This window comes from Pleurodeles waltl, chromosome 2_1 (assembly GCF_031143425.1).
Source record: "Pleurodeles waltl isolate 20211129_DDA chromosome 2_1, aPleWal1.hap1.20221129, whole genome shotgun sequence".
In the NCBI taxonomy this organism is placed as follows: Eukaryota; Metazoa; Chordata; class Amphibia; order Caudata; family Salamandridae; genus Pleurodeles; species Pleurodeles waltl.
In genome coordinates, this window is record NC_090438.1 from 703,232,513 (window position 1) to 703,245,146 (window position 12,634).

General features: G+C 41.1%; 1 protein-coding gene across 1 annotated transcript in view; it reads right to left on the reverse strand.

Moving 5' to 3' along the window:
• The window catches only part of ABCA13 (ATP binding cassette subfamily A member 13), a 2,435,905-nt gene that overhangs the window by 1,551,510 nt on the left and 871,761 nt on the right, over window positions 1–12,634 (reverse strand). The window contains exon 26 of the mRNA XM_069216941.1: window positions 2,858–2,992. Within this exon, the coding sequence (XP_069073042.1) occupies window positions 2,858–2,992 (135 nt within the window). The remainder of the gene's footprint in view (window positions 1–2,857; window positions 2,993–12,634) is intronic.

Below are 12,634 nucleotides of genomic sequence, written 5' to 3' on the forward strand. Positions count from 1 at the left end.
ATTGAATTATATCATTTGCATTCCTGCTGTGGTGCCATAGCAATGAACATTTATTAGCTTCGTGGCAGCCCTGGTTCACATGCATGGTGGAGTGGTTGTATGGTTGCCTTATTCCTTTTAAGTGCTGGTTTAGGTGTTGTGCTGGAAGAGTGGGCCTGTCATTTTGCTGTGGATGTGGTGTGGTGCATAAGCACGTCAGTGATGAAGAAGAGTGGTATGTTGATACATGCATCTCCCTCTTCTCTTTCTGTATCCATCTTGTGATGTTACTGCCTATAGCGCACTGCAAAAAATATTAGCAGAGGCAAAAGATGCAAATATGTACGAGAACAAAGTATTGCACCAGGAACAGAGAGCATAATGAACTAATTGATACTGGCCAACTGGAAAGCTATGTAACACAGTATTGGTGACTGTGCACGGACTGGCAACTACATATGAAGGCTACAGAATGTCAAATATGTGATACTTTTAAAAGCTTTATAATGGATGTCATTAGATGATAATATCACTAATGTGGCCAATGCCATGTCGACAACCAAAAGCGAGTCACTACAAATGCCATACAGCGTGAACCTCTGGCAACCACAATCCATTCGAATGCTGTAGTAAAATAAGGTAAATTGGGTCAATGGGATTATGCAATTCAATGTGATGTTTACCACATTTTTACAAATGTAGCACATTTTTCATTAATGTTCCATCAGCATAATTTGCAGATGTCTACAAAAATATTGTTTCTAGCGCAAATGGGTGAAACGGTATTGATAAATATGTTACACGAAGTGCAGAACTTTTGCAAAGGTTAACTTGTCACCAATAGTAGCTTTCTCGATTGTATTCAGGGCTTTGGCTCGTACTACTTAGGTGAAACGTTCGCCTAAACAGTATTAATACGTGTTATAAAGATAACATAAAAAAACAGTGCGCTGCATTACACCATAAAGGGGCATATTTATACTCCGTTTGCGCCGAATTTGCATCGTTTTTTTCGACGCAAATTAGACGCAAAACTAACTCCATATTTATACTTTGGCGTTAGATGCGTCTAGCGCCAAAGTTCATGGAGTTAGCGTCATTTTTTTGCGTGAACACCTTCCTTGCGTTAATGATATGCAAGGTAGGCGTTCCCGTCTTAAAAAATGACTCCGATGCATATGCGTCGTATTTATACTCCCGGGCAAAAATGACGCCCGGGAGTGGGCGGGTCTAAAAAACCCGCATTAGCGCCGGATTTTAGCGCCTGGGTCAGGGCAGGCGTTAAGGGACCTGTGGGCTCAGAATGAGCCCAGAGGTGCCCTCCCCTGCCCCCAGGGACACCCCCTGCCACCCTTGCCCACCCCAGGAGGACACCCAAGGATGGAGGGACCCACCCCAGGGACATTAAGGTAAGTCCAGGTAAGTATTTTTTTTTTAAAAAAATTGTGGCATAGGGGGGCCTGATTTGTGCCCCCCTACATGCCACTATGCCCAATGACCATGCCCAGGGGACAGAAGTCCCCTGGGCATGGCCATTGGGCAAGGGGGCATGACTCCTGTCTTTGCTAAGACAGGAGTCATTTCAATGGGGGTTGGGCGTCGTAAAAAAATGGCGCAAATCGGATTGAGGTGATTATTTTGCCTCAGCCTGACTTGCACCATTTGTGGACGCCCATACGCCATTTTCCCCCTACGCCGGCGCTGCCTGGTGTACGTCGTTTTTTTTAACGCACACCAGACAGCGCCGGCGGCTAACGCCGGCTAACGTCATTGAATAAATACGGCGCCCTCATGGCGCTTCAGAATGGCGTTAGCCGGCGCTAATTTTTTTGCCGCAAAACTGCGTTAGCGCAGTTTTGCGTCAAAAAGTATAAATATGGCCCAAAATGTGCCTAATTTAACAAACCCTGACGAATAATTTGGTTCTGTATTGCCACATTCCATCCCAGTAGCCCTGTTGGTAAATTAGCAAAACTACGCAAAGGGCTGACATGACAAGACATACATGGGGAAAGAGGAAATCAAAGCTCGACTTCAGTAAAATGTACAGTTTGAGTTTTACATGTCGCTATAACATTCGCATAGCAAAATTATGATATCACATACAAAGACAGTAGAAGGCAGCACTTGAATGCGACCCACACAACACAAATGAATGCATGATCATAGGTAAAAGAAATATGTTGATAAGTTTTACAGGGACTTACTATCACAGCAGTGCTTGCCAATTACGAAACTCAATGGCATTAGCACACCTCATTAATACAGAAAGGTCCAGATAACGTTTACTGAGGATAAACCTAGTCATCCTTGATGAATGTATTACCCAAGATGTCGTGTAACTTTGTCCAACAGCCACGCGTATTGGCGTCCTACAATCACACCAGCTGAAAAATGTGTTGTGGTATTGTCCGAGACGGGTGGGGCTGGATGGGGTAGGGCACTCCTTTAATGTTCTACCTTGGCAGCACTACACCACACCACACCACTTGAAGATGTCCTACAGCTAATTATACAATATGTATTTGTGAAGTCTTCCTCTTCCAAGTGGATATATCTGCTGCCTAGTCGTGTTCCCCAGTGTCTTCAAAGCTGAAAAACCTCGGCAATTAAAAGGAGGTTCTGTGTATGTCGGAGAGACCGTAGGTGAGATTTATCTCTTTATGTGCTTTACTGTGTCAGTTCAGCATAAAAATCTAAACGTTATTTAGAAAAAAATCCTTTTGAAAAGTATCTTTCAAATTTAAAGACAAAAACTAGTGAAAGTAAAGCGCGTTTCGTAATGTAAAAGTGATATTTCAGTATATGGCGTAGGATGATCTAGTTTAAAAAATGGATATGCACATGCATATGTACATCAATACAAAAAAACTCTTACCAGGAATTACATTGGAGAAATACCAGCCTGCCACAAAATATATAAGGGAATCGATGAGAATCATTCCAGATGCCCATCCAAAGTTCATGGCCCCTGCCTCCTCCAGGGGTTGGTAGAAGTTACTCCATTGAATACCTGAGGAAAGACAAAATAAATGTGATCCATGGTGGCTCGACCTTGCCATACCACAATTTTTACCATTATTATGCTTAAACCACAATGAGGTGACAGATGCAATAACACTGGCCTCCTCACTGCGTATCTAGCCGTAAAGTAAATGTATCAACGCCTTATGCATATTTCTTTCATGTGTGGAAATGGCAGATATGATAGAACAAAACCAAGGCCAGTAAGTTGTAAATATATGAAACAAAAAACAAGCACATGCCACACGCAATATTATCCATCATTACTTTGGTAAAAACAAAACACCTTGCACAGTAACTTTTTAATGTAAATACCACTGAATACAGGATGTGCTTCCTCATTATTGTTTTGATCTTCAATTTTGCTCTATAGGCTTGTTTTCGGAATAAAGCTTTTAAGGTAATCACTGCTGTCAGAGCAATTTCAAGGATACATTGATTGATGCAGCAAACGTGCCAGCAATCTGGAAAGTCACCTAATGATAGGTAGGGGTTACCTAGCAATATCCATTAACTACCAATGTAGCAACTGACTGTTTTAGCAAGTGATACCCAGATAGGATCTGTAAAGTAGCTTCATAGGTAGAGGTAAAGCATAATGTGGATGTTATCTTAATGAATGGGTGGACATAAATTACCGTCCAGATGGGAAAGGACTTATTTAAAATGGTTAATGGTGCTTAGGAGAAAAGATGGCAGCCTTCTGCTAAAGCAGGTTCTCTAATAAAAATATTAATGAATATTCATGTATTCTGAGTAATGGATTTGCATAAAAAATGTATTAATATAGAGAAAAATAAAGCACGCATTTGAAAATGTGTCCACGTGAGTGGCCGCCAATGTTCATGCAGTGTACTAATTAATGGCTTATTAATATGAAATATGGAGCTTTGTTTGATTAATGTAGTAATATGTCATATTAAAGGTTATGCATGATGTATTAGCGTTACTAATTGTAGGCCTTAAATTAGCTGACGTCTTGGCCTAGTTGCAGGTCCTCATGTCAAGCTGTATTTCTGAACCGATTAATAAATGTCTGCTTAGAGAATTACATTGTAATTTTCCACTGGGCTGACCAAATGTGCTCATAGCTGAAAGTCTTTCTAATGAGAACTGCTTAATAGAAGATGCTGTTCTTGTAAAATGTAACATTATTAGTGTAATGTTGTTAAAGACTGACTTTCTCAGGAGGAGAACCATGAAGGCACTGACTAGAGTATAAGCTGCAACAATATTGGGACCTGGCGAGCCGGACGATGAGGACATTACAAGAGAAGCAAATCAGCGACATGTGAACCAACTACTAGTAGAAATGATAGATTTGATATTTTAGTTTTATTGCACGAAGTGTGAACATGTGACCCCTTGACCAATAGGGACTTGGGAAGTAGTTTTAGGACATCCAACTTAGCCGGACTGCACTGAGAAGTTGCCACTGCACTTTTGCCTTTTGCCACCATCATAATTTACTGAGCATCTAGAGACATGGATAACTTTAAAGCTTAAAGACTTTGGGCCTGATTACAACTTTGGAGGACGGTGTTAAACCGTCCCAAAAGTGACGGATATACCACCTACCGTATTACGAGTTCCATAGGATATAATGGACTCGTAATACGGTAGGTGGTATATCCGCCACTTTTGGGACGGTTTAACACCGTCCTCCAAAGTTGTAATCAGGCCCTTTGTGTTTCCTGAACTTTGCCTTATGCCTCGCTGACCAAACTGATGTCCTGTCGACAAAGACTATCTTAGCTTGCCAATCCATTGAGGAAAGGTATACTGTTACGCACGTGTTATGTTATGCCTATTTGATTTTTCTTTCTAGGTACAAACCATACTATTTTGAAAGAGCCATAGTTAGATGTTTCCTAAATTTGTGTTGAATAAATTGTTTTGCATGAAGCCCAATATGCTAATGGTAATCTGGCGTTAGATAAGGATCCTCACTAATGAAAGTTTGCTATATGGAGTAGCATTCAATGTTTTTCCTTTGCTGAATAAAAGTATGTGATATTGTTTGCGCAATTGCTCTTGCCATTACTTTGCACCGTAACCTTAGAATGTGTAGTGATTCAAGCTTTGATTAGATTACCTTTCTTTCGCCGCTTTGGACAGCCAGTGATGTTTCTGTATGATTTTCATTCGATTTTGAGATTATCTTTCGTGACATTAGCATTGTTAATATAGGGAAATAAATGTTCTAACTTTTACTAAAAGGTGTGGTTATTCATGACTGAAAGATCATGGTGTGTGATAATTACTGACTCCATTTGATTATTAATGCTATTGATTATCATTGATTATTGTTGTTGCTGATTGGTTATTGATTATTGATCTGCATGTACTGGATCTATGGTGGGAACATCTTAAATGCGAGTCAAAACGTTCATCGGCATATTCGCGTCTCCTTGTAAGTTTACTTATCAAGGTCTGACGTGCTAACAGACATGGTAGCAGCTTGATGGTTTGTCTTCTTAAGAGCCCATTATAGATACCCGGTATAGGTTTTGGATGTATTTTTTTCAATGATACAAATTGGAGAGAAAATGTTCCCTTAAGTCCTGAAAGGACTTTCCCTGGATCTCGGATCTTGCCAATGGTTGTTTGAGGATGTTCTCGGAATTCTAGTGATGGTGTGAATGGAGTAGGTTTTGTGCTTGCACAGCTCATGCAAATCGCAGGTGAATTGGGAGGTTTGGGAGAGTTTAGGGAGTTTGCGTACTCCAAACGAAGTTGTAGAAGGAGTGTGCATACTCCACAGTTTGAGAGTAGGGAAGTCGTCGAACTTCACATGTGTGGTGCTTTGTGCTCAAAAATTGTCCACGGGCGTGGTCGACAAGTCAGAGTGTGAGTCAAAAGTGATTGAAAGAGAATTTCGAATGAGATCTGGCGAGTCCTATGTGCACCAGGGCAGACCCACTGATCAGCTGAGAGTAAAATTTGCAGGTTCAATTTTGCTTGCGAATCAGGGAAGCTGAAAGAGCAGGAAGAGCCGTCAATGAAAAATCCGTAAAGTTTCTGAAGCAATTGTGTTACCATTCCTATAGTAAACCTGCAGATTTTGTTTTTGATTTTGGGTCAGTGCTCGCAATTTTTGCATTAGTTCTGTGTGAATCGAAGTTTGGGAGGACAAGCCATGAGATTTTGTCAACTGTAGTACATGTGAGTGTGACGTCATTGGAGCCACGCTGGGATAGGTTGATTAGTAAGAAAGGTTGCGTACAGATTGGCAGCCGTCCGTGAGGCGCAATTGGTTGAGAAGGTGGATGAAGAGAATTCTGGGATTAAAAGTCACTTCCTGATTTAATTTTGAATAATAAAAAGGTCAAAAAGATGACATTTTTCAAAGCTTTAAAGAGTACCTTAAGGGGAGATACGTACATTACAATGAGTGTAGGTGAGGTTACACCACCAGAATGTACACCAGCTTACATTGTAATGGAAGAGAAGGGTGTCGCGCCATATCTTTGGCTAAAGCAATGGAGCAAAGTGACAGAGAAAGATGGAAACTTAGCATTTCCTATAAATGGATTGTTCAATTTGAGGGTTTTACAGCATTTAAGGATGGTGCTATATGAATCGAAGCCCCTTACGAGACCAGCACAGTTTGAGCCATGTAAAGCTCCGGCACAGGTTAATAGGACAGTGAGTCCGGTGCAGGTTAATACTAGCCAGACACAGAGTCCGATGCAGAGTAGTCTTAACGCACCTACTACTCCAGTGCTACAAAATCAGGTGCAACTGCCAAATGTTTGGAGAATTTACCCTGATGTGCCTATTGTGGAAACCACCACAAACTTAATAGTGCCTACGGAACAGGTTTTCCAGAGACCAATGTTCGTTCAGGCAGAACCTACTCCACTTTTACTGCCCCAAGTGCAGGCACAAGTCATGCCAAGATTCACTCCAGTGTATGAAATCAATAAAGGGGCCAGTCCCTGTAACCCCACTACATGTAGACAGGAAAGCAAACCTACAACATAATACATATGTAGTTGGGAACAATATCTACTCATTATTTCCAAAGTGACACATGAATTGTTCACCTGAATGTAATATATTTCTTTGTACTATATTTATTATAGAATTCTCTTCTTTTCATACAATTACCTATTTCCCCATTATTCATATACTAATTTATACATGCACCTAATTTCTCGTCACTTGTTCAATATCAACACATCACATAACAAAACAAAAACAATACACTAATATCCCAATATTTAAAAGGTATCGAGGAAAAGTGCTTCCCAATTGTTCCAAGTGAGCTGCTATACTTAATTTCCACAAAGCAGTCATCTCCTTTGAGGTAGTCAAAACAAATGCCCACCACAATTGGCAATTATGCCTTTCTGACTCTTTAACATGGCCTCATCTTTTTTTCTGTCCAATTAAAAAAACAAATGCAATTCCTCCTCAGGGATTTCTGTCAACACGTTTCAGCTTCAATTCAATTCAACTGTACTGGAAAATCAATGTTCACAGTTCTCTAAGGCTTACCCGAAAGTGATGACACGCAACCCGACAGTGGAACGAAGGAGAGTTTCCCCTCCCTTGCAAGACAAATAAGGTGGAATCGGAAGCCGCAAAAGTATTTAACCACTAAGGGCAGCCTTAGAGAACTGTGAACATTGATTTTCCAGTACATAACTAGGTTTTTTAATTAAAAACCCAACAAGGTATCCATGTTTTCTATGTTCTGAAGAGGCTTGAAAACAATTGAAGCTGAAACGCATCAACAGAAATCCTTGAGGAGTCAAAAAATGTTTTTGAATTGTTTGTGAGATTCACTCCAGTAACAGGGACACAGTCTGATATGTCTTCAATGATGAATCAGAACAAGAGTTACTCTCCCACAGAACTAAAGTACCAGACCAACCCCAGATGCTACATCTCTACCTATTACTGTTAGTCTAGCCGTACCTTTATTTGCACAAAAGAAACCTAATATAGGTGAACAGGGCGTCATGACACAGAATGCAATAAGGGGAGGACATAATGAGAACACTCAAGTAGTTTCTTCTGTTGGACAGACTTTTGGCAGATCGAGATCGCTGCTGGACCTTAGTCCATTCAGAGTACTTCCAGATACTACAATAGGGTCAAACATTAGCCAGAGTTTGAAATTACTGACACCGCAGACCCCAAATGCATTTGCGCAGCAGATGCTACAGGTACAGGCTAGCAACATCTTGTCGCAAGGTTTGACTGCTTAGCAGCTGACTGAATGGTTAGACAAGCTGGGTACCCCACAGAGTGTTCCTAAGGGAGAGGAGTGTTTGAATTATGCCAAACTAAGCATGGAAGCGGGTGAGCTCCTTGAGGGAACTATGGGTATGAACATGTTAGAATCCTGCACAGAAGCAGAGTTGAGATACCTATGCCCTTGGATTACAAGGGAAGTGAGCAATGTGCATCAGAAGCTACCAGACCTGGCAGGGAAGTATGGCACAGAAATAGAGAAAACAAAGCATTTGAAAAGGAGTTACAGATTAGATTTTGAGACTAAATATTTTGAACACATGAGATATGCCGGAATGAAGGCACATTTTAGGGAATTACTTCAAATTGCCCAGACTTGGGGTGCATTAGACATATGCAAAGGCAGATGGGTAAAGAAAAGAGACAAAAGGAAAAGGGATTCTGTGGAGCTGACTGCAAATGTGCAGTAGGACCAAGATCCAGTGAAGATTTTACCAATGAGAGAGATTCCAGGAGGGAGTTTTTTTCATGTCCCTTGGAGCAGAAGTGCTTTTCTATCATTTACAAATGATTATCTAAAATTGCGAGAGAAGCAGTAGAATGGTACCAGCAGACAGAAAGGTTTGTAAAACTTGCCAAGTACCTGTCTGAGGGTTTTAACACTTTATTACGGATAGTGGTCCCACTTGATCTGTGGATACAGTGTAAGAGGAGTATAGATTGGCCAACAAGAGAACCAGTGAGAGAAAAAATTACAGGTGCACCATCCACCGAGGTAATGAAATATTACTATAAGGTGATTGAATTTCTGAAAATGAGAATTTCGCCCAAGAACATTGATTGGCAGAGAATTGACAGGACAGCTCAGGAAGCAGAGGAGTCGATATATGCGTATTATGAGAGATTGTTACAGGCGTTCAAGCATTACAGTGGTACAGAGACACTTGAGGCGAAGGACATGATTCATTTTGTGTTCATATTTGTGGAAGGATTGAGACCTGAAATTAGCCAGATGATTAAGAATCATTTGATTTGCTGGCAAGCAAAGCCAATTGATGAGGTGTTGCAGTATGCAAAGTACTGTAGTGATGAAATTGAGTTGAAGCAGAAAAAGCTGAAAGAGAAGGTGATGGTGATACAGATTAAAGCTGCACAGACAGGCATGCAAGGGAATTTACCACAACTGCTACTGTGACAGCAGCAGGGAAACTTGGTATTTCAGCCCCAGATGAGAGGTAGAGGTTGCAGAGGTAATATGAATAGCAGACCAGATGATGTGCAGGGGATGAAGAAATTGTTGCCTTGTCACGCTTGCGGAGCTGTCGGACATTGGGAACGGGAGTGTCCGATGTTGGTGCAGGAAGGTGTTGTTCAGCAAACTAATGAAGTCAATTCATTCCAGAACATGAGAGGACAGAGAATGAGAGGTACTAATCCAAATTTTCAAAGTAATATGAATCAGATGCAAAATCTTCAACCCACGCAGCAGGTGCAAATGCCATGAGTACAAATGACACAGTTGCAGCCAATAGAGCAGCGGATTTGCATGGTACCTAGACAGCAAACTCAAATACCTCAAACCCCAACGGAACAGCAGCAAATGATGCTTTCTCAACAGGTCACAGGTCAGATGCTTAACCAAAGTAATAGCACAGTACACCAATTCCGTTACACAGTGAAAATGGAATAAATGATGACTGGGTGAGCAAAAGTTCAGAAGAGGAGACATGTGTGCTTGGAACCTCCTTAGAAATAGATCAGAAAGGTCACTGTGTGAGGGGAAAAGTCATGGGTCACAGAGTTTTGTTCTTGGTTGACACAGGAGCTACACGTTCTCCAGTAGAATCAGTTGAGGTTCCAAACTTGCCCCTTTCAGGCAAAACAGTTCAGATTGCAGTAGTAGCAAATCAGTATTTGACCAACCCAATTACAGAACAAGTTCATGTTAAAATTGGCAACCTCCATGAATTGCACAAATTCGTAGTCTGTGATTCAAGTCCAGTACCCCTACTGGGAAGATACTTGCTGTGTGAAACAAGATGCTCGATTACTTGTTTAAATGATGAAATTGAGATTCAGACGAATAGCGACAATGAAGATGATCAAGCCCCAGAGACAGAATATGCGACAATAAATTAGGCATACCCTCTGATTGAATTTTTACCAGTATTCACAGTGAAGGAGCTTCATCCTGATTTGCAGGGAACGGTTAAGGAGACAGTGTGGGATCTGAAAGGAAAAGAGGTAGGTCTGATAAAATGAGTTGAGCCAGTTAAATTTACCTTAAAGCTGAATGCTATTTTTCCTCAAATTCGCCAGTACCACATGTCACAAGATATCCTTATGAAGGTTGCCCAAATAATTTCAGAATTTGTGAAACAAGGGGTTTTGAAGGAAGTATTGAGCAGCCCATGTAATTCACCGATAATGGGTCTGAAGAAGCCCTGTTGGAAAGTTTGAATTGTCCAGGATCTGAGAAAAGTAAATGACATTGTGGTCAAATGTTTTCTTGTGGTGCCAAATCCAGCTGTGATAATGTTTCAAATTCCATGTGATGCTGAGTGGTTACTGTCATTGACTTGTCGCAAGCCTTCTTTTCTGTGCCCTTTCATGAGGACAGCCAATTTCTCTTTTGTTTCAAATTTTTTGACCAAGTTTACTGTTGGTGTTGAAATCCTCAAGGGTTTTAAGAGTCACCTTCCATATTCAATCAGATCTTGAAAAATAATTTGGAGTCGATGGAATTGCCTTTCCAATCGACCTTGGTACAGTACATTGATGACTTGCTGATTGCGTCCAAAACAAGGGACGAGTGCAAGTATGACACGATTGCCTTGCTGAACCAGTTGGGAAAATATGGTCAGAAAGTGTCCCCACTTAAATTGTAATACTGTCAGAAAGAAGTGAAATACTTGGGTCAACAGACTGAGAAGGGATCGAGAAAGATATCCAGAGAAACCATATTGCAAATGAATACCCCGACTACACAGAGAGATGTCGGGATGTTTTTAGGGATGGTAGGCTACCGCCGCCAATGGATTCCCAATTTTTCTGTCATTTCGAGACCATTGCAGAAACTGACTCACAAAAAAGTCACTGATCCCATAGTGTTAGGCCACGCTGGAATGAAAGCGTTCACTGAATTGAGAGAGAGCCTGTGCAAGGCTCAGGCTTTGGGTATGCCTGACTACACAAAACCTTTCACGTTGTTTTGTCAGGGGCGTGATGCATGTTCTTTGTCTGTCTTGACGCAGGTCCATGGAGTTGTAAACCACCCAGTAGCATATTTTTCAGCTACTTTGAACCCAGTAGCAGCAGCCTTACCAGGTTGTTTGTGCACAGTTGTAGCGGTTGGACAAAGCCTCACACAGTGTGAGGGAATTGTGATAGGATATCCTTTGACTGTAATGGTCCCTCACTCTATTGAGATCCTATTTACAGAGGCGAAAACCCAATATTTGACTGGCGCAAGATTGACCACACACAAAACGAGTATTCTAGGGTCACCAAATGTGTAATTGAAAAGATGTACAGTGCTGAACCCGGCAACCTTACTCCCAAATAAAAATGTTGAAATTGAAAAAGTGAAAGACATTGAGCATGATTGTCTTGAAGTAACTGACTTGTGCACAAAACCGAGACCTGACATTAAAGATACTCGATTGGAAGAGAATGACCAAATTATCTTTGTTGATGGTTCTTGTCTAAGAGGCAATACAGGGACACTGAGAGTGGGATATGCTGTGTGCATAATTGCTGGTATCCTGGAAGCTTCTTAGCTTCGAGGAGTGTATTCTGCCTAAGTAGCAGAACCGGAAGCCCTAACTAGTGTGTGCCATGTTTCTGCTCAGTTGAAAGTTACCATCTATACGGATAGCCAGTATGGATTTGGAATAGTCCATGATTTTGGCCAATTGTGGTCACAGAGAGGTTTCATGACGTCTTCTGGTTCACCATTGAGAAATGGTAAGAGAATTAGAGATCTGTTGCATGCTACTGAAATGTCTGAAAAGATTGCTGTGGTGAAATGCAGTGCACATCTGAAGTCTCAGGACTTCCTGTCAATGGGAAATGGATATGCAGATCAAGTTGCAAGGTTTTGTGTATTGAACTGTATATCATTCAAGGATAAGTGGGAACTGTTACCTGAAGAAGATAACGTTTTGCATTGAAGGTAATTGACACGTTGGAGGAATTGAAAATGTTGCAGAATAATGTTGACAGGGAGGAGAAACGATCATGGAGCAAAATGAAATGTGTACAGCGACAAGATGAATTGTTGGTTTCAAAAGAGGCTCAATTAGTTTTGCCTAATAGTCTGTTGTCTCAAAGGGCTATATAATATCATGGTCAAGCACATATTGGGAGGGGTGCCATGATTCGTTTGTTCAAGCACAATTGATTCAACCCAAGGTTTAGACAGGTT